Here is a 21,974-nt window from a genome sequence, read left to right as displayed (position 1 = left end):
AACCCGTCTCCCGGGAAGCAGAAGAGCTGCCCGTGGATGGAGATGGAGCTGCTGTGGCTTAGATATCGGCCTCGTGTATTAGTTTGCTCTGTGCAGGGGCTTTCTGAGCACTCCTTACTGCCCCATGGACACAGAGATCGTTTTCCTCACAAAAACCTTTGCTTAGTCTTCACAATGGGCCTGAAGCCACACTTTAGACTTTTCTCGCATAGGCAAAAACTCCGATCCATTTGCCGCTGCTTGCAGAAACCGAATTTTACTCTTCCACTTCTTCTTGTTCCTGGCCCTGCTGTGGAATGCAGAGTGAATTTGGACCTAACCTTCCTTTGTATAAATGCCAGCATTGTGCAGATTTTTTCCATCTGACAACCTGGGGGTTAGGCCGTGTGTCCAGTGTACGGTTCTCACTGCTCCTCCGCCATCCTGCGCATGGGCGGCCTCTCCTTTTCCCTCCTGTGAAACAGGCACAAATTTACTCTTTAGTGAAATCTGGGTCTGTGTGGTTGAGCTCCATCCTCTTTGTGAATTTCAGGTTTGGCAAGGTCACTTTTACATCTGGATCGAATCCTCCAGTGATGATTATCATTATTATGATAACAAGTATTACACCTTTCTTCTCTGCAGCTAAAAGCAGGTGTTAGGGAGGAAGTCACCTGTGTGGTCTGTGTTTTATGATCCGTAAGCGCACAGATAACCAGGGTGGTTCTGTATTTCCCTTGGCACAGCCACCTGCTTCCAGGAGACACTGCAGTGTCCAGGGATGACACCCTGAAGGGGTGTGACCTTCTGAGTCCACCCCCAGGCGGTGGGAGTAGCACCCCATCCCGCACCCCCACCTCCATCTTCATCCCCACAATGACAGGTAATGAACTCTGAAGCTGCAGGGTGTTTTCCATCTCAGCTGTCTGTCATATGAGCTCATTTGCAATATGGTTAAGAGCATCGGTTGGAAAAAATCCCTCCGGCCAGCCTACACCTGTGCAGGAAAGAGCTGCAGGTTGTAAAGACTCTCTTCTCCACTAGAGGTCGCTCTGCTTGCCAAGGACTAAGGCTTTAGGGGTCTCAGTATCAGTGTTGAAAGTGACCACACCCACACAGTGGAGCTGCCAGGGTAGAATGCCTTGTGCCTGGGATGTATGAGATGAGAAGTGGAGAAACAACCTTTACCAAGTGGCTAAATTACCAGAAGTGGGCTTACCTGGAAAGGAGAGGCTTGTCACACAGACGCCACAGAGCAACCCAGGTTTGCAAACACAGGGCAGTTGTCTCACCAAGTGTCCTGGCTGCTGGTGAGCTGCTGGTACACAGGTAGACATCTTAGGCCACAAATTCAGCTATGCAAGCAATACACTTCATTTTTAGAACTGAACCTAAATTTCTATCTAAAAAAAGATTTATGTATTTATTTGAACAGCAGAGTGACACAGAGGGAGGGAGAAACAGAAGTCTTGAATCTGCTGGTTCACTTGCCAAATGGCTGCAGTGGCCTGAGCTGGTCTAGGCTGAAGCCAGGAGCCTGGAACTCCATCCAGGTCTCCCACAAAGGTGCAGCGACACAAGCACTTGGGCCATTTTCCATTGCTTCCCCAGGCCAACTAACAGGGAGCTGGGTGGGAAGTGGAGCAGCCGGGACTCGAGCCAGTGTACATCTGGAATGCTGGCATTGCAGGTGTTGGCTTAACCTGCTACACCACAGGGCCAGCCTCCAAATTTCTATTTTGAGTCCCCCGCACCCTGCCCCCACCAAGGGGTCTAGATCTTGCTGGATCCCTTTGGATATCTGTCATTGTCATATCTGTCATTGTCATCTGCCTCCCTGGCACCTGCTGGGAAGTCTGTCATTCAGTCTGCCCCCCACCCTTGTTCTAAGCAGGTCCAGCTGCAGGGCCTCGGATGGCCTCCCCTCTCAGCTTGCCCACACATGGACATGCAGAGGCATACACACATACTTGCACGTGCGCGCGTGCACACACACACACATAAGCACAAAGTTTACTCTCAGGCACCTGCCAGAACCTGGACTCTCTGTTTCTAGTTGGAGCGGGGTAGCAGTTCTGAGGGTTGCAGCACGTTACGTCTTACTGAACAATCTTCCAAAACATTTGTTTATGACCAAAATTGAATTCTCCCAGTGCTTGGTGGCTGAGACTTCCAAAGCTAAAAAGTCTGTGTTCTTGAAGCCTGTATGGCTTGTGCCTGTTTTTCCTCTGACTCAGCACTCCCTGGGAGCAGCGAGTGCTGCTGACTGAAGAGAGAGTGGCTGGAGGAAGCAACGACATGGGGAGGGAGGGCGGAGACCCCAGCGACGGTCTCGAAGCCGTGAAAGCTCTGTGAGTCAGCAGCTCCCTCCGTTTGCAGGTTTGAGGAGTTCTAAGTCATGGACAGTCAAGGGTCCAGACGGGAATGTTCTTGGTCCACACAGTGAATGTGGTGGGAAGCTCTGAGGGGCAGCAAGTCTGGTGTCTTGAGAGCTGGCCCAGGGTCAGCGAGAGCAGGCTGGTGTGAGTTCTGTCCCGGGGCTGAGCTTTCTGACCCAGGGTGGAGGAACACTGGAACTTGGCTGCCGGCTAAACAGCACTCAGCGTCCCACGCTCTTGTGATTTTCTGTTGTTTCCTTTGTATGCCATGCTCTGTGGCTGCAGCTGTCATCCGAGTCATTTTATTACCCAATCCTGCAATTGAGGGTATGCACCAAATAGCCCAAGAACTCCTGTGGGTAAAACACACTGCTCCCCTTGCTGAAGTCCTGTAGGTGCAGGGGTTACTCAGTCTTTTTGAACCCTATGCTTCAGATGGCTACGAGTTCCTGGAGATCCTAAAACAGGTGGCCCGCGACAATACCGACAACCCGGACCTGAGCATCGTGTGGATCGACCCGGATGACTTTCCTCTGGTGAGCGGCTCGGACCAGGGCCCTAGCACTACCTTCACAGCCCTGTGTTTGTGTCAGGCTCAGAATTCTCATGCGTGAAGGAGGGTTGAACTTTATAGGAGCACTTGAAGAAACACCGAGTGTCCACCCCAGCCAGTGTAGGAGATCTTGGTTTTGGAATGGCATTGAACTTGGGGTCTGGTGCTGACTCCGAAATGGTTCCACTTACTGTTTGCTCTCTCTGGAGACCGGAAGTTGCAGACCCTCAGAGGGGACCACCCAAGTGAGCTGGGCAGATTCCTTCGCATCCCACAATGACCCCTCCCTATAACCTCTTTCATTTTCTGGGCGGGGACCACTCCTCTGAGGGAACCTGACTTACTAAGTAATTAAAACCAGAGATGAACATTTTGCGTAGAGTTCACGTTGTGGAGAGAGGGAGTAGCCTCTGGGAGGACAGAGACCGTGCTTATCTTGTTTATCAAGTTCTCCCCAGAACCCGGCATAACGATTAATACCTAGAAAGCTTTTGATTGTGTTTTAAGAAGAATAAGCAGAATTTATGCAATCCACGGACCCAGTGGTAACAATAATGAACAGAGCTAATATGCTCTGTGTTAGAACTAGAGTAAAATTCCTCAAGTGTGTCAGCAGAGCTGATTCTCTTCACTTGTGACGTGGGCGGTATGAGACTCCCTATCTGACAGGTGAAAAGAATGACAGCTGGAGAGGCTGGGGCTGGGAAGGGTAGTTGTGATTTCCAGCCCAGATCTATGGAATGCCAAAGCTTAGTCCAGTGACTGCTCTAGGTGAGAACTCACTGGCAGTCAGTACTTAATTTAGTTACCAGCAGGTTATAAATGGTAACTTAACTTACAGGCATTTTCATCAGTTGCCTATGTCATGACTTTGCTTACATAGAGAAAAGTGAGGGTTTTTGGTGATCGCGAGGGTCTGAGGACCCAGCCCTGTGTGGAAAATGGGTGAATCAAAGGCAGAGACTTCCGTGACACTGGAAGCCAATGTTGTAATTCTGGGCAACTATAACAAAGTCATGGCCACATACAACTGCTCATAGTACAGCTTTGTTTGTTTAGCTTCTGCCTGGTTGTATCTCGAGTTTATCTGCACTATTTTATTATGCAAGCTTGCAGATGGTCTCCGGTTCTTCCAGCCAGCTCTGTGTGTTTGCTGGTTTTTGGAAAGAAAGAATCTGCAGACTATTCTGATTTCCAGATTTCTGAGTCCCCCCGGGTCCCCATCAGGCCGCATCTGTTCTTTAGAGACTTTCTACCTCTGACCCTTTCCATCATCTTTGCACTGTGGTCCCTGGCCCCTGGATCCTTGCATTCTAACCCCAAAGATTCGTCCACATGTACCCCAGCCAGGCTGAATGAAGAAACCCTCTTGTCGCTTTTCTGTCAGTTTACAGCACATCATTGCTTTCCTGTCCCTCTTGTGTAGCAAAGTGGCACAAAGTAAGGGATTTTAAAAATGTATACAGTATTATTAGTTACACATGGATCTTTTTAAATATATATATATATATATATATATATTAAAGTTTTCAGAGCAGAGAAAAAGAGACAGAGATAGACCATCCTCTGGTTCACTCCCCAGTACCTACAACAGCCAAGACTGGGCCAGGCTAAGCCAGGAGCCCAGGTCTCCCATGTTGACTGCCAGGGTCACAAGTACTTGAGCCATCGTCTGCTGCCTCCCAGCATGTGTTTAGCAGGAAGCAGAGTAGCTGAGACTCCAGCTGGGCACTCTGGGCAATGGGGGCATCCCAAGTGGTGACTTCATCGCTGCTCCAAATGCCCAACCCAGGATTTCTTTTTGTTTGCTTGTTTGTTTGTTTTTTACTACTATTTGAAAGGCAGAGAGACAGCGAGAGATCTCCCATCTGCTGGTTCACTCCTCAAAGGCCCACAATACCCAGGGTTAGGTCAGACTACGGCCAGAGGGAAGATACTCAACCCAGGTCTCCCAAATGGGTGGCAGGAACTCAGCATCCTGAGTGATCACCTGCTGCCTCCCAGGGTGTGCATTAGCAGGAAGCTGGACTCTGGACCAGAGCTGGACTGGGACGTAGGCACTCTAATACGAGATGGGGGCACCCAAGAAGTGTCTCAACTGCTGTGTCAAATGCCCACGCCAAGACAATGGATTTCTTTAAATGGGCCATTGAAAGAGAAGGGGAAGTAAATGGCTCTTTCCCTACCCATAAACCAATAAGTGATCCACAAGGAATTTGGGGATCAGCACTGGACCCTCTCTGCAGTAGTCTTCCCGACAGCTGTAAGAGCTTTTACATTACGTGTTCTCATAGTTTGTGCTATGACATCTTTTATTTAATGTTTATTTAAAGTGCTTGAGACGGAGGCCAAGTCTTCAATTTTCTAAGTACCCACAGCTGTTTTAAAGACCTTGCACCACTGGTGACCCAGACACAGTGGTGGGCTGGCAGGTGGGTCCAGCCACAAGATGGGCCTTTTATAGGGAGTGGCCTTGTCTGCTGTGTAAGCTTGTTTTTTTTTTTTTTTTTTTTTTTTTTTTTTTTTTGTGCTGCAGCTCGTTGCCTATTGGGAGAAGACTTTCAAGATTGACCTGTTCAAGCCCCAGATTGGGGTGGTGAATGTGACAGACGTGAGTATCCCCCAGGATGGCTTCCACAGGCGCCCTCGGCCTGCCCCATTTCCTGCTCTGCTGCCCAGACTGTGAGATCGTCTGTAGGAGAGCCTGGGAGCCTTTTTCTACCAAGGCATATTTGGGTATTTACAACATAAGTCACAGGCTGGACAAAATGAGCAACTTAAAATTGATTGAATTTCGAGTCCTACCTGCGGTTGTATTGGCACAGACACAGACCAAATACCATGGGCCTTATTCAGACATTCCCTACCCTTGGTCTGCAGGCATGCAACCCCTTCAGAAATGGACAGGATCCTTGGCCCTGCCCAAACTCCAGAAACTTGCTGGGGTGACCCAGGCCTGGTCTCTGAGCCAGTCCCAATCTATGAAAGCGTGACTCTTTCCCATGGGCTGCATCCTTGCTTCTGGGGCCAATCTGATACAACTCGCTGATTGGAGCTCTCCACCTACATAAACATCCCTTTATCTCCATTTTCCCCCCACCCCACCCCACCCCCTCACCAGCCAACAAGGTCTCTCTCTTTACACAAGGGAGCCCACCTGGAGCTGTCATTGCACAGTGAGGGATGATGGGCCGTTGTGGCCAGCACCCCTCAACAGGCCTCCAGGCCTCCCGGAGGGCAGGAAGGAAACCAGGTGTGAGTCAGGGACTGGCAGAAGGGGAGTGCTTTTAGAGCTCAGACACCTGATCCCACCCCAGCAAACGAGAACAGAAGTGGGGCAGACACAGCCAGGGATGTGATGGGTAGACAAGGATGGCCACATAGATGCTCTTGCAGCCATCGATGACTGAGCTGGAATCCCTTGGGATGGGGATTGGTTAACAACATCCTTTTGCTCTGTTCAAGCAGCTGAGGAACTCAACGTTCATTTATTCTGTGCACTGCTTTTTTTTTTTTTTTTTTTTGACAGGCAGAGTGGATAGTGAGAGAGAGAGAAATGGAGAGAAAGGTCTTCCTTTGCCGTTGGTTCACCCTCCAATGGCTGCCGTGGCTGGCGCGCTGCAGCTGGCGTACCGCACTGATCCGAAGGCAGGAGCCAGGTGCTTCTCCTGGTCTCCCATGGGGTGCAGGGCCCAAGCACTTAGGCCATCCTCCATTGCACTCCCTGGCCACAGCAGAGAGCTGGCCTGGAAGAGGGGCAACCGGGACAGAATCCGGCACCCCGAGCGGGACTAGAACCCGGTGTGCCGGTGGCGCAAGGCGGAGAATTAGCCTATTGAGCCTCAGCGCCGGCCCTGTGCACTGCTTTTAAAGTTAGTATAATAACAACAAGCCATTTGAGGATATGCTCAAGTAAGAACATTGTAGAATGGGACAGTAGGCTATAAAGCCTAAAGAAGTAGTTTTCACTGCCCTGACCATCCCTAGTCCCATCCCCTGAGGATCCAGTGGTGGTTATTGCAAGGGTATCCTACTAGAAATTTCATTTACTTAGGTATATACATTTCCTTCCATGTCACACAAACAGGATATTACACACATCATTGTGCAGGTTGGCTGTTCCGTGTTCTAATGTACATCCATTCCTGATAAGTGCATGAGTCCTGGGACCCACTGAGCTCCGCTACGTGGAACCCTCTGACCTGGCTGAAGCTACGCAGCTTCACGCCTCCCCCCTCCTTCCCCTCCCTGCAGGCTGACAGTGTCTGGATGGAGATTCCAGACGACGACGACCTGCCCACAGCCGAGGAGCTGGAAGACTGGATTGAGGACGTGCTCTCCGGAAAGATCAACACCGAAGATGATGACAATGAAGATGAAGATGACGACGATGACAATGACGACGACGACGACAATGGCAACTCTGATGAGGAGGATAATGATGACAGTGATGAGGATGAGGAATAGCCCCAACTTTATAAGACTCCACCGAAAACAAAGTCACAGCTATCCACTGCGGTCCAGGCAGCACAAGGCAACAGCGAGCAGCCCTGCCCCACGCCCAGCCAGCTCCTTTCCCTTTCCCAGCCTCTCTCTCCACTGCCAACTCGTACGGAGCAGCACGGCTCAGCAGCTGCCTTGCCGGGTCCAGCCATCCCACTCACCCGGGACAGGGGAGGAATCACTCTCACACAAACCGCTTTGACTGTCATGGAAAGAAAGCTCCCGTTCTTTGTCAGATCGTTAATAGTCATGACTTTGCTGGGGTCCGGCAGCCTGGGGAGAACAAGCCCCCGGCACCTCGCTTCGGGTTTCCTTGTTGTCTTTGACAATGGCAGTAACAGAACTAACAGTTTGCTAACTCACAAGTGTGGAGTGACCTTGTACACAGAGCCGGGGAAGACACACAATTAGGCAGTTTATCTCCCATGCCTAGCACATCAACTGAGGGTCCTTCCTAAGTGAAGAGGAGCCCCTGGAGGGAAGGCTGAGCCTTCCAAACAAGTTATGAATCAGCTTCTCCGGCTCTATTAAGCATTTCATCCCACATGTGAGTCAGACCATGATGAACTCAGGTCCAAGCCTTTGAGTGACGTGGAGAGGTGTGCAGGTGCCACCCTCATTTCCGGCAGATTCCAATACTGGGGTGGGAGGTTAATTTGCCCTCTGAACTCCACTACGTGACAAGTCTCCAGGACTCACCAGTGGTGGGGGAGGGATACAAGATTTTTCTTACTTTGATGGGGTTAATGTCTCTGAATGGGTCAGCTGGCTTCCGGGGCTGAGCTGGGACCTGAATGCCCGCTCTCTGTCGCTGCTCATGTGCCTTCCCACTTAGACTAAAGATTGCTCTGTCCAGCAGTCAATGAATGCTCCCACGGCTGACCAGGGCCACCATAATTGGAGTTTATAATGACGCCCTGGGGCACTGAAAAAATTCCCAAGTGCCTTCCAAATGGTCTGAACGTTACATTGTGCTTGGTAGTTCTAGTGCTCAGTGTGCAGTATGATGCTCTAATTTATTTTCTCAATCTCTCAACACAAGTGCAAAACACCATGCAAACTTTTTGAAAATTAGGAAATCCTTTTGTGGAATTATAGCTAACTAACTCTGTCATTAAACTCATATTTTGAAAATATCGAGGCTCTCTGGAAGTCATGTCTTGATTTTTCTGACCCCACTCATTCATCTGGCTGCCGTCTGCCTCTCTGTTCTTTCCATTGTCCTTCCTCGCCCTTCTTCTGACTGCCCGCTAAGTGTTGGTGATTCACAGTGGCTCTCAGTGCAATGCACTCTTTCTTTATTATTTTATTTGTTTTTATTTATTTTTAAGGAATATAACTTTCATAAGTACAACTTTAGGGATATAGTTATGCAGGGTCTTAGTCCACCCGTACGAGGATGGACTGGGCCCGAGGAAAGGTAAGTGTGCTACTCGCCCGTTCCCCAGCCTCCAAACCCGAAGACAATCAGATGCAGTGGGGAGCCCATCAAGCAGAAACTCATTTATTTCGTGGTAACAGAGCCTTTTAAAGCACAAAACTGCAGAGTCATTGGGGCAGGGCATAAGGACCAACCAATCACTTAAAAGATCATTTTACAGGGTGATTTCTATGGGACTAGCCATATGTCTATACTCTTGTTATTAGTTGTCATCACTTCCTCTGATGTTGCACAGCCAATTAGTTTTAGTGGTAAACAACTTTGAGTTCCACCCACCTTACTTCCTCTCGGTGCCATCTTTGAATTGCCTCATGTAATTAATTTCCCCACATAGTTATTCTTCCCACCATACCTACCCTCCCACCCCCACTCTCATCCCTCTACAATACACTTTTTTAAAAAATATTTATTTATTTATTTATTTGAAAGTCAGGGTTACACAGAGATGGGAGGGAGAGAGAGAGAGAGTCTTCCATCCACTGGTTCACTCCCCGATTGGCTGCAATGGCTGGAGCTGTGCCAATCCAAAGCCAGGAGCCAGGTGCCTCCTCCAGGTCCCCCACACAGGTGCAGGGGCCCAAGGACTTGGGCCAACTTCTACTGCTTTCCCAGGCCACAACAGAGAGCTGGATCAGAAGTGGAGCAGCCGGAACTTGAATCGGTGGCCATATGGGATGCCGGCACTGCAGGCAGCATCCCTACCTGCTATGCCATAGCCCCGGCCCCAAAACACTCTTTCAAGGCAGTATCATCCATGCCCATCATCTGCTACATGTGTTCTAAGGAGCTCCAAATATGAGTCTCTAATCTTTTTTTAAAAAATTTTTTTAAATTTTTTTTTTTTGACAGGCAGAGTTACAGTGAGAGAGAGAGAGAGAGAGACAGAGAGAAAGGTCTTCCTTTGCCGTTGGTTCACCCTCCAATGGCCGGCGCGGCCGGCGCACTGCAGCCGGCGCACCGCACTGATCCGAAGCCAGGAGCCAGGTGCTTCTCCTGGTCTCCCATGTGGGTGCAGGGCCCAAGCACTTGGGCCATCCTCCACTGCCTTCCCGGGCCATAGCAGAGAGCTGGCCTGGAAGAGGGGCAACCAGGACAGAATCTGGCACTCTGACCGGGACTAGAACCCTGTGTGCCGGCGCCGCTAGGCGGAGGATTAGCCTGTTGAGCCACGTTGCTGGCCAAGTCTCTAATCTTAACCTAATCTTAATCTTAATCTTAATCTCTTAACCTTCCACTTCAGTTTTAGACTCACTCATTCACCTGCCTGTGGACATCTTGGCTTGGTGTCATACAAGCATTTCAAACTCAACACAACAAAACCGGAACTCTTGCTTCTTCCTTAAATTTCTCGTCCTCCTCTTCAGGGAGTCCCAGATTAGATGAGTGATATCACCATTTATCCAGTTGCACGGATGACCTGTAGGTATCCTCTTCCCCTCTGCCCCCATGGCATTTTGTACGTACTGGGGATTGTGGCACTTGTTTAAATTTTAATGCATATTCACATGCTGTCTGTCACTAAACTCTATGCTCCCTGAGGCAAGGAAATTGTTTCTCTTTGTATGCCTGAGCTTATTATTTTGCATATCACAAAGAAGGGGGTCTCCTGCTGAACTGATAGAAGAACCAGGATGCCCGCTGCTGACTTGAATGTGGTTTATCCTCCAAGGTTCGGCGTGCTGGAGGCTTGGTCCCTAGTGTGGCAATGTCAGGTACATGAGACTTTTAAGAGGTGGGACCTAGTGATTCCCTGGGGCATGGCTTTTAAAGGGATGTGAGGCTCTCATCTCTCTTCTGGTCTCCTGTTTGGAGATGGAGCTCTTCCTGCTCTATCAGCTCCCACCATGCCCTCCACCATGGGGTGATGCAGCTAACTGGAGCCTGTGCCTAGCTGTTCGAGCTTCCAGTCTACGCAACTGGAACCTCTTTTCTTTTTAAAGTCAGTTTGCCTGGGGAATTTCATTATAGCCATGCAAAATTGTTCAGCACACCACAATTCCCCAGCATGGTTGGATGACAGCTTTGGCTGCCATAACAGAAACCCACAACCCCAGCGACTTACACAATAGAACCATTTTACCCAACAGTTCTAGAGGCTGAAGCCTGAGGTCAAGGTGCCGGCAGAAGGGGTGGGGGGATGTGCTCTTCCTCTTCTCTACTGTCCTACTGAATCAAGGCCCCACACATAGGACTTCATCTAACTTTAGTGACCTCTGAAAAGGCCCTGTCTCTAAACACAGTCACACTGGGTGCTAGGGCAGCCACATGCACCTGCAGGGAGGGCTCCACACTTACTTCTCCCCCTACAAAACCGAGCAGAAGCTTCCCGAGCTGTACTGTGTGGAGTCTAGCCAGGTCCAGCCACACCAATCAGAGGCTCGCCGGGAAGCGAATCTTCAAAGCCATCTATAAAGTTAATCTTTCACCCAGCCAAGGCACGTGGTCCATCTTGAAAGTGTTCTAGGTATCTCAGGAAAATGCCTTTGTTCTCAGAGGCCTGAGAAATTAAGTTTAAATCATGTTATGGTGCTTCTGTGTTGAAGCATTGAGTGTTAAGTTGTACTGTCAGTATTAACACTGTTTAGTGATTGGTCTAACACTTTCTTTCAAAAAAAAAAATATTATTTGAAAGGAACAGTCAACAGACAGGGTCAGGGGTAGGAGAGAGAGAGCGAGCAAGCTCTTGCATCCATTTGTTCACTTCTCAAATAGCGGCAACAGCCTGAGCTGAAGCCAGGAGCCAGGAACTTCATCTGGTCTCCCACATGGGTGCAGGGGCTCATGCATATTTTATATGCATATTCACATGTCTGTCTTGGACTTAGGCCATCTTCTGCTGCTTTCCCAGGCTCATTAGCAGGGAGCTGATCAGAAGTGGAACAGCCAGGACTTGAACCAGTGCCCATAGGAGATGCTGGCACTGTAGGTAGTAGTTTATCCCGCTGTGCCAGAGCACCAGCCCTATGTCTAATTCTTAAGTTGAGATTTCTTGAACATCTATGTGCCTGGAGCACTGTGCTAAATGTTTTACATCTGTTACCTCATTAAATTCTCACAAAGGCTATGAGAAAGACCTTGCTATTATCCCCATTGTACAGATGAGGAACCAAGAGAAGACACAGAGGGATCAAGAGGTTTTCCCAGTGCAAACACTTTGAAGGAATATAAATATCATCTTATTTGTATATGTTAATCAAAATTGAAAATTAAACTCAGTTCCGTAAATTAAGGCTCAAAAGTTTCCCTTTTTTCTAATGGTATCTAAAGATGGATTCAAGTCAATTTCCTACAATCCCTTTTAGTGCTTGAACCCAGACATCTTGTGTTCTTTCATTCTGAGGTCATAATCAATTTATTTAAAATTTTTTTTAAATAGAAAAGATATAAGACAAAGAATCAGCAGGAAGAAGAAAGAGGCAAGGCACAACATTTCCAAAGTCCAGATTTTTGGTTGACAGGAAGTATTTTTTAAAAAAGATTTATTTATTTATTTGAAAGGCAGAGTTGCAGAGAGAGAGAGAGAGAGAGATCTTCTATCCGCTGGTTCACTCCCCAATTGGCCGCAATGGCTGGAACTGAGCCAATCTGAAGCCAGGAGCCAGAAGCTTCTGGTTCTCCACATGGGTGCAGGGGCCCAAGGACTCGGGCCATCCTCTACTGCTTTCCCAGGCTATAACAGAGAGCTGGATCAGAAGTGGAGCAGCTGGGACTTGAACCACAGGTGGTGGCTTTACCGGCTACACCACAGCACCGGCCCCTATAATCAATTTATAAAGTATCAGAGTGATGTTGTGGCACAGTGGGTTAAAGGCACCCATTGCAAAGCCAACATTCCATATCAGAGCACTGGTTAAGTTCCTCCGTCACTGCTTCTGATACAGCTCCCTATTACTGTGCCTGGGAAACAGAAGATGATTCAAGTATTTGAGTCCCTGCATCCACCTGCGAGACCCAGATGAAGCTCTTGGTTTCTGGCTCCTGGCTTCAGCCTAGCCTCTTGCCTGTTGTGGCTGTTTGGGAGTGAACCAGTGGATGGAAGATATTTCTCTCTTCCTCTCTGTCACCCTGCCTTTCTAATATATAGGCAAATAACTAAATATGTTTTTAAAAGTATTGGAGAGGTAGGCTAATTAGAATGGCAAGATCTGGCCATCTGTCAGAAAAAAAGTAAAAACTATCATGTTTCTCAGAATGCATAACATTTTCAGAGTACTGCTGTCCAGCTATAATGGTGGAACTTGCAATGAGCTTGTCTTTTTTTGTAACAAGGTTGTGAACCCTCAGACACTACTTGGTTTCACCCAGGGAGGCCATTCTGGTAACACTATCGCCAGTCATTGGTCATTAGCAAGTAGCTTTTGATCAACGATCCTGATAAACACAGACAACAGATGCCTCTGAAGTGCTGCTGTCTGAGACTCTCAAGGGTTTCTCTGCCCTGCTCAGCGAGAATCCTGCTCGAGGTTATTGTAGAAAACACAGCTGCCTGCCACAAGCCAAGACGTACAACGCACCATCTCCAGGGCTGGGGCCTGGCCAGCTGGGTTTTAACAAGAGCCACCAAGACTGACGCAAGTGAGGATTGGGAGCCGCTAATCTCCCCACTGCCTAGTCTTGTGCATCCTGTGGTGTCCATGCCAACTCTGTCCAGACTTCTAAGCCCCTCCATCCACTCTCTGCTCTAGCTCCATATGTCTGTCCCAGGGGCCCTTGGATCAGCAGAGCTTGGGCTTTTTAAAGGGGTGCTCTTAGGAAGTAACCTTGGGGGCCAGTGCTGTGCCACAGTGGGTTAAGCCGCTCCCTGCAGTGCTGGCATCCCTTCTGGGCATGTTTGAGTCCCTGGCTGCTCCACTCCAATCCAACTCCCTGCTAATGTACTTAGGAAAGCAATGGAAGATGGCCCAAGTGCTTGGGCCCCTGCACCCATGTGGAAGACCCAGAAGCTCCTGGCTTCTGACTTCAGCCTGGCCCAGCCCAGGCCATTGTGGCCATTTAGGCAATGAATCAGCAGATGGAAGAACTCTCTCTCTCTCTCTCTCTCTGACTTTCAAATAAATAAACAATTCTTAAAAAAAAAAAAAAAGTAAACCTGTTTTCATGACTGAGAGCTAAACTAACATAATATTAGAATAAAATGTCAACAATGTCGGAAATGTCACCGTTATTATAGAAAAGCGGTATTTTGCAGACCGGTGCTCCTCCTCCAAGTGCAGCTCGGCCAAGGGGATGGGATGTTCAGAGAGGACCAAGCCATTGTCTCTCTATGGCCTAGGGTGAAGAAGGAGGAGGAGAAGACCGGACCCCATGGAGGAACCTCATCCTAAGAAACACAGATAATGGCTGTTGCCAGCTAAGCAGTTCTCAGGGCAGGAATCAGGCCTGGGCAAAAGGCTGGGTGTGTTTCGGCACCGGTCCTCCTTCATAAAACAGAGGAGCAAAGAGGGCCAGAAGGCGTTGTCTCATTTCCTGGTCCAGTGGGGAGCAAGGCCTGCCCTTGTCCCCCGCTATTACTGGGTTCACTTGAGGCTCTTCCGGGCTCTCACCTAGGGGACCGCCAGGTTCTGCCTGGGCTCCCGGCTCCACCCTTGCCTGCCAACGAGCGACTTTTACAAAATAGAAAACCAATCACGTGCTTCACGTTCTTCAGTGACTGTGCCCCATAGGAGCGAGACAAATATTTTTCTGTTTTTAACTGCCAGTCATAGGGTCTGGGCTGTGGCCCCTGAGGTCCTAGAGGAGAAACCGATGGGTAGCCTAGAAATTGAAAGTCTGGGCGGTGTCCATCCTCCGTGCAAGAGACGTTGGCGATGGCGGGGCTCCGGGACGCTTGAGCGCTGTAGCGGTAGGGGGTGATTTCCCCTGGGTGTGCAGAGAGCGTGCGTGGTGCCCGGGGTGGAATGCTGGCATTAATTTGTTATTCTGGCAGACAGCGAGTCAGCACTGCTTTGTCATGGGATGGAAGTCGACCTCCTTTGCAGGGACGGTCTACCTGAGCTTCCTCTATCGTGAAGTCTTCCGAGTCTGGGCCCCTCTCATCTTAGAACTTGACACTGGTGGTTGGGGCTGGCTGTGGCCTAGAGGGTTAAGCCACCTCCTGCAAAGCAAGCATCCCCTATGGGCTCTGGTTCAGATCCCCACTGCTCCACTTTGCAGCCAGCTCCCTGCTAATGTGCCTGGGAAAGCAGCAGCAGGTAGCCCAAATGCTTGGGGCCCCCGCCACCCATGTAGGAAACCTAGGTGGAACTCCTGGTTCCTGTCTTCTATCTGGTCCAGTCCTGGCCTTTACAGCTGCTTGGGGAGTGAACCAGTGGGTGGAAGATCTCTGTCTCTCTGTAACTTTAAAATAAAGAAAATATATTTTAAAAAAGGAACTTGATGCTGGTGGAAGCTGCGCGATTACTCAACATCTGTAAGCTGTTGGTTCATGCTGTTCTGACTCCTGGAATGCTGTCTTTCCCTGTCTGTGACTATCTGGCTGACTCCCAGCTCTCTCACCTGGTGTGCCTCCTATTCAACACCTCTTTTCCAGCTGTGCCCCAGGCACAAGGGCCACCTCCTCACCACCACCGCTGGAGACTCCACACCTACCCTTTGCAGATTTCTTCCACGGAACTTAAAATTTTCTGTGATTTTATTTGTGTGGCTCCCTCCCCCATGAAGCAGGGAAACATTGGCTGATTTGACCCTATCTTCAGTGCCTAGGTTTTGATAGGATCTTGTTTACCTAAGCATTCTTGAAGCCTGATGCAAAGTAATTTGGCAGCTTTTATTTCCCATGAAGAATGTGCAAAAACAAATCTAGTGATTATTGAAAGTCAATCTTATCTGAAAGCTTTTGGCAACCTGGTGTCATCCTGTTGGGATTTGCTTAGGATGGTCCATTGCTAAAGAAAGGGGAACACAGGAAGTGCTTGACTCAGTGAGAAGGTCTCCACTGTAGAATGTCCTCCGAAGTTAACAAAGACCCCCCCCAGAAATGCAACCATCGTCATCGTCGAAAGCCAACCAGCCTACGCAAGAACAGAAACACCATTCCCCACTCTCCAGGGATGGAACAGCCCCCTAAATGTCAGTTCATTCATTTCAATGCACCCGCAGACCCAAATGTTTGCAAGGCGGGTTAAGGACCTCTTTTAGAATGAATGTTGCCTTTTATCAATCTGTACTCTCTGAAGCAACACTGACTAGACTTGCTAGTGATAACCTGCGACTTCCGTTCAGTAATCACGTGATTAGGCCATAGCTGATGGCCTTAGATGGAGTATGCTCTCATTTATTCTATCACTCATGTAAGCCTTCAACGAGTGGTCCCTTAAAGTTTACTCTGTGTAGGTGACAAAAGATGTGAATGAATGGGTAAATGGGAGATCTGAGTAGGAAGCTAGCGAAGGGAAAATCTGTGAAGCACGTAGTGTCGGTTCTCCAAATGCATCATCATCTTGACTGAGACATGAAGCCTCAGACTGCAGAAACACATTCGGCTATGAATGCAGAGGACAATCCAAGAGTCAAATACAGTTTTAGATGACCCTCGGCCATGGCGATCAGGAAGACTAGAAGATGCACGACGTGCTGACACCAACGGGGGCTCGCCAGGTCTCTCCTAAAGCAGGAGCATCGTCAACAGCCACTCTGCTGCCAGTGGGCACGGCCTCTGGCTTTATCTGGTACCATCCTGACACTCCACACCCCCTTTCAAAGTCCAAGAGTCTTCCATCTGAGATTCTCAAAGCTCTTTTGAATTATATAGCTGTATCCTGGCTGATTAATGAGAAAGAGGAGTCCTTGGTTTATATTGGATTTATTCGTTTCGTTTCTTTTTTTTTTTTTTTTTTTTTTTTTGACAGGCAGAGTTAGACAGTGAGAGAGAGAGAGAGAGAGACAGAGAGAAAGGTCTTCCTTTTTCCGTTGGTTCACCCCCCAAGTGGCTGCTATGGCCGGCATGTTGCAGCCGGTGTACTGTGCTGATCCAAAGTCAGGAGCCAGGTGCTTCCTCCTGGTCTCCCATGCAGGTGCAGGGCCCAAGGGCCTGGGCCATCCTCCACTGCACTCCTGGGCCACAGCAGAGAGCTGCACTGAAAGAGGAGCAACCAAGACAGAATCCGGTGCCCCGACCGGCACTAGAACCCGGGGTGCCGGCGCTGTAGGCGGAGGATTAACCTAGTGAGCCATGGTGCTGGCCTATTTGTTTCTTGAGTAGAGTTGGCAGACTTAACATGTGCACATCTTGGCTGATGGCCCAAAGGGACCACTTATCAATCATCTATACAATGAACATCTTCCAGTCAATTGCTTTGCCTGATCCCTGTCTATGCAACAGATAAGAATTTGATTGTGTGATATCAGCCTTGGCAAAAGACAAGTCATCAAGGTCCTTTAAAATAGATCTATATAAAATAAGTTGGTAATTTAAACTGAATCACACCCACAAAAACAATCCAATACTTACCACTCCAAATCGAGGGTCTGAGACTTTTCTGAAACTTTGCTCCTTCCTTACTTGACTCAAAGATCTTTTTCATTTAATTTATTCAAAAGATCTGTTTCACCTTCAAGTTTTAGAACCCACGGACTTCGTTTTTAGTGATCTATTAATTAAAAACACTTTCTTTACCATAAAATGATGGACAGCTAGTAGTTTCTGTTACAGTGGTAATGTTATTGCCAATCTATCAAAATTGTCTTGGTTGTTTTCACAGAAACATGAAAGGATGTCTTTGAGAGGTCACCAACATTATCTAAGAGTAAAAAGGGTCTGTGAAAAGGAAACAATTTTTTTAGATTATTTATTCATTTGAAAGTCATATTACAGAGTTAGACAGAGATATCTTCCATCCACTGGCTCATTTCCCAGATGGCTGCAATGACCAGGGCTGGGCCAGGCCAAAGCCAGGAGCCAAGAGCTTCCTCCAGTTCTCCTATGTGAGTGCAGGGGTCCATTAGCAGGGAGCTGGATCAGAAGTGGAGCAGCTGGAACACGAAGTGGTGCCCATATAGGCTTTGCAGGCTGAGGCTTTACCCACTGTGCCGCAGAGCTGGCCCCCAACCACTTTTAAATGGAAGTAAAATCACCATTAGAAAATAACGATGATTAATTTAGAATTTCACTTTTTTAAGTTTACTGTATAAAAAATGTAATAAGCCGAATGTTGTACAGTGATTTGAGATGGGGAGGCTGCAAAACTGGAGGACCGGGGAAGGAACAGAATGACTTGGAGCCAGGAACATAATATCCTTCATGGACAGTAACAGCGCTACTGGGGTTACAATGAGAAGAGGTCCCACCGCATAAATCTTAGGAATGTAAGTCCCACAGACTCTGCAGGTGGTTGCTGGTAGTGTAATTCATTCATCTGCACGTTTAGAAGTGTCCCAGTCCATCCCCGCTCCTGGTTTCTGTAGGAACTCACACTCGGGCTTTGCTGTACACAAACGGGGAACCTGAGTAGAGGCTGCTTGGCCTGGTGGCAAAGTGCACATTCAACTCCTCCGAAAGAACACCGACGGTCCCGGGCCACGGTATTGCAGTTATGGTTCCGTGAGATGGTGATGGTTTCATCACTGAACTTTCTGGGTGGAGGCTGGATTCAAAAGCCGGTCACGTAGAATCCTCCTTGCAAACACAACTGTCAAAGCATCTTCTCCCAAAAGAGGCCTGGCCCAGGGCTCCCTGGTGCTCCGGCTGGCATCTTTGTGGAGGGTGTGGTCATCCACAAAGCGAGTTGGGGTCACCTCTGCAGCGTGCCATGTCTGCTCCCTCGTCAGCCTTGATGAGGTCCTGTGCCCTGGGCGACAGTTACACTCAGCAATGACTGCCTGGAAATCAAGTTGATTCATGTCCTAACGTGGGGGTCCCAGAGGGGCTTAACATTTGAACATTAAAACCTACCATAAAGCCATTAGAACAATGAGGAGTTGCCACCCAAGATTAGATCTTTTTATAAGAATGTATTTTCTTTGTTAAAGAATGCTGATCGACACTAAGTGAATGTTCCATTGCTTCTTTAACTGAGGGGCCCTGGCCAAGGGAAAGCAGCTGCCACCTCCTTCCACCCGGTCCCTGGGACAGGGTTGATGTGCCTCTGTGTAAATTCCTACAACACAAGTTGCACTACACTTGTCACCTGCAGATCAGACATGGGTGTCCCATTGCTAACTCCCTTAGCCAACAGTCTAGCGCTGGCAGATGAAGCTTTCTCAAACTGAGGGCTTTCTAGGGTTCACAACTCCTAAATGATGAACAACTTCACAACTTGAAGCTCGGGCCGGCAAGTGATAGCTCAGATAAATAGAAGTGCATGCAACATTGACAACTGTATGTTCCCCTATTGGCAAGCAAGTATTTCAGTGACAAAGACACCCTTCACATAAGAGCCTGGGGACCCCATCACATCTGTCCCCAAGACTTGTAAGTGTCTTTATCTCTTTGAGACAGGGACAAAGCACAGATGTTGGCCGGCGCCGTGGCTTAACAGGCTAATCCTCCGCCTTGTGGCACCGGCACACCGGGTTCTAGTCCCGGTTGGGGCGCCGGATTCTATCCCGGTTGCCCCTCTTCCAGGCCAGCTCTCTGCTATGGCCTGGGAAGGCAGTGGAGAATAGCCCAAGTGCTTGGGCCCTGCACCCGCATGGGAGACCAGGAGAAGCACCTGGCTCCTGGCTTTGGATCAGCGAGATGCGCTGGCTGCAGCGACCATTGGAGGGTGAACCAATGGCAAAAAGGAAGACCTTTCTCTCTGTCTTTCTCTCTCTCACTATCCACTCTGCCTGTCAAAAAAAAAAAAAAAAAACAAAAAAAACAAAAAACACAGATGTTTCGAAGCTGCCAGAGACATAGACCATAGACTCTAATGGCCATATGGAAAGTAGCCTTTGGTGTGCGGTTTCAGTTGTAGGACTCTGCTGTGCTAGGGAGTCTCAAGGAATCCATAGCCAAGATTTATCTCACAGGTCAAACAAACTGGGCTATTTAAGTAGAAATGGACTGACCCGGGAAAAGGGACTCACAGTCCTAAAATTGAATTGCATTTTGTTGTTGTTGTTGCTTTTACATCTCTCTTCCCACCTTTTGCAGGCTGAATTCCTCATAGGAAGTGACACTGGGGGACATGGGCACCATCTTCCTCTCCAATTCTCCACTGAGATGTTGGCAGGGCAGAAAATGATAGTTTGTGCATGTCTGATTCAAAACGCAAAGGCCCTGGAGTAGAGAACATTTGTCAAAAGTCTTTGGGGCAAGTGTGGGCAAGCAGTAGGATGCAAATTGCCTGCTGACGACACCGGAAGTCCAGGAGGCAAGGCCAGGTAGTCCAGCTCCCAACCTCCCAGGCTGAGCCTGCAGGCAGCCCCTCCCCCACCACAACTGGGGCAAGTGGTTGGGGCACCGTATCGCCCTAGCCCCAGGAAGAGGCCAAGCCAAGCCCCTGCATGCCTCCCTGGGCCCAAGGAGCTCATCCTGCCTACGGCAGCAGGGTGGGGGCGGAAGGTGGGAGTGGCCGAAGCCCAGGGTGCCTGCTGGGAACAACAGCACCTCTGTCTTGCCCTGGGTGCAGCACTGGCAAGCCTGAGCCTCCCCTGAGGGCAAGATGGGTTCTCAAGTGCTTCCCACTGAGAACCCTAAGAAACCTGCCAGCATAGTCTGAAGCTTCCCAAAGCCCATGCCGTGTAAGCTCAGCATGACAGAGCTCCTGCCTCACAAGGAACCCCTGTCTCTGGTTCAAAATTGGGTCTCAGGGCTCCTCCTCCACATCCAGAAATGCCAATCACTTAGATCAGACTCCAAGGTACAGGGGATGGAGGGACTGGAATCAAGTATCTCATCTGAAATTCCATGAGACCCAGGGCAAGTCCTTCCCTATCTGATCTTCCTTTTTCTCACCTGTAAATCAGAGATCACTCCTACCTTGCAAGAGGGTGGGGACAAGGCTGTACAACATCCAATACACAGTACCTGACAAACGCTGTGTTAGCACTCTTCCTTCTTTGACCAAAATATAATGTTTTGTCCAAATATGACCTCAAACCTAATTTTCTGAGTATCCATTTGGGTACAGCTCAATCCAGTGATTTCAATAGAGTGTCTAAACTATCTCAGTTCCCACTGCACTGGGTACCATGCGAGAACTGCTCTATGGACCTAAGAGGCAAGACCTTGGGGTTACAGACTAGTAAGCCCACAGCAGCGATTTATTTTTGTAACAAGATCCGTGAGTGCAAACACAACCCCAAAATACTTACACCACATGTTAATAGTTCTGTGCTTTTGGCAACTGATCTTTTAAAAAAAAAGAAGCTCAATTTTTTTTTTTTAAAGTTATATTAAGGTACATAGTACAGCTTCCTGGGTGGTGAAGCTTGGGTAGTGATTGTCATACAGCGTGATCTGTCTCTTTCTTGCTGTTTGGGGGTCAGAGGGGCCTGATACAAGGAAGAATCTAAAGGAGGAGAGCGGGCTCCAGCGAACACGGCTGTGATGCAGCCCTTACTGCTGGGGCACACCAGGGCCACCTTCCTCTTACCAGGTGCAGTCGAGAATTTGTCCTCTCAAGAGATGCCAAGAGGGAGAAAGGAAGATCACAGTTGGGTGACAAATCGGTGGTCAAGCAGGTTCTCTGGGGCTGGCGTTACGGACTTCAGCAAAACGATGACGCAACGGGTAACACAAAGGACAGATGAACTATAGAGCCCTAAAATCCCTTCCAACCCTAACGATGCAGCCTTTTGAAACATTCAGTTCGTAGACCATTAAAAACGATCCAATCTTCAAAAGAACACCTGTAAGAACAAAAGTTACCTACTGGTTAGACCACCACCAGGGAAGAAGGGACTCAGATATAGACTGCTTGTTGAGTTTCTCAGTGTAACACTGTTCAAATCTCAACAGGTTGTCATAGAAAAAAAATCTATAAATATTTAGGGCAAAGGAAACCCCATATCCTCTAATATGAACATATATTCCACTAGCCTTAGGGTACCACTTACCCCTTTGAAAAGGAACAGCCTACTGGTTGCAAGAACTGAAACAAAAATGCATTGTGTGCAAGTGTGTGATGTAGCATTCTGAAACCTCCCATTGTTTAATGCCATTTCCACTGTTCCCACTGCGCCAGTAACTCAAGCT

At 48.7% G+C, this 21,974-nt stretch overlaps 1 protein-coding gene across 1 annotated transcript in view; it reads left to right on the top strand.

Annotated features, from left to right (window-relative positions):
- CASQ2 (calsequestrin 2) overlaps positions 1 to 8,542 on the top strand; it is a 69,602-nt gene extending 61,060 nt beyond the window's left edge. The window contains exons 9-11 of the mRNA XM_062192030.1: positions 2,793 to 2,893; positions 5,447 to 5,521; positions 7,165 to 8,542. Of these exons, the coding sequence (XP_062048014.1) occupies positions 2,793 to 2,893; positions 5,447 to 5,521; positions 7,165 to 7,377 (389 nt within the window). The 3' untranslated portion in view covers positions 7,378 to 8,542. The remainder of the gene's footprint in view (positions 1 to 2,792; positions 2,894 to 5,446; positions 5,522 to 7,164) is intronic.
- Positions 8,543 to 21,974: the final 13,432 nt, after the last annotated feature.

Source organism: Lepus europaeus, chromosome 5 (genome assembly GCF_033115175.1).
Source record: "Lepus europaeus isolate LE1 chromosome 5, mLepTim1.pri, whole genome shotgun sequence".
In the NCBI taxonomy this organism is placed as follows: Eukaryota; Metazoa; Chordata; class Mammalia; order Lagomorpha; family Leporidae; genus Lepus; species Lepus europaeus.
Note: the sequence above shows the minus strand (reverse complement) of the source record. Positions and strands in the feature narration are given on the sequence as shown.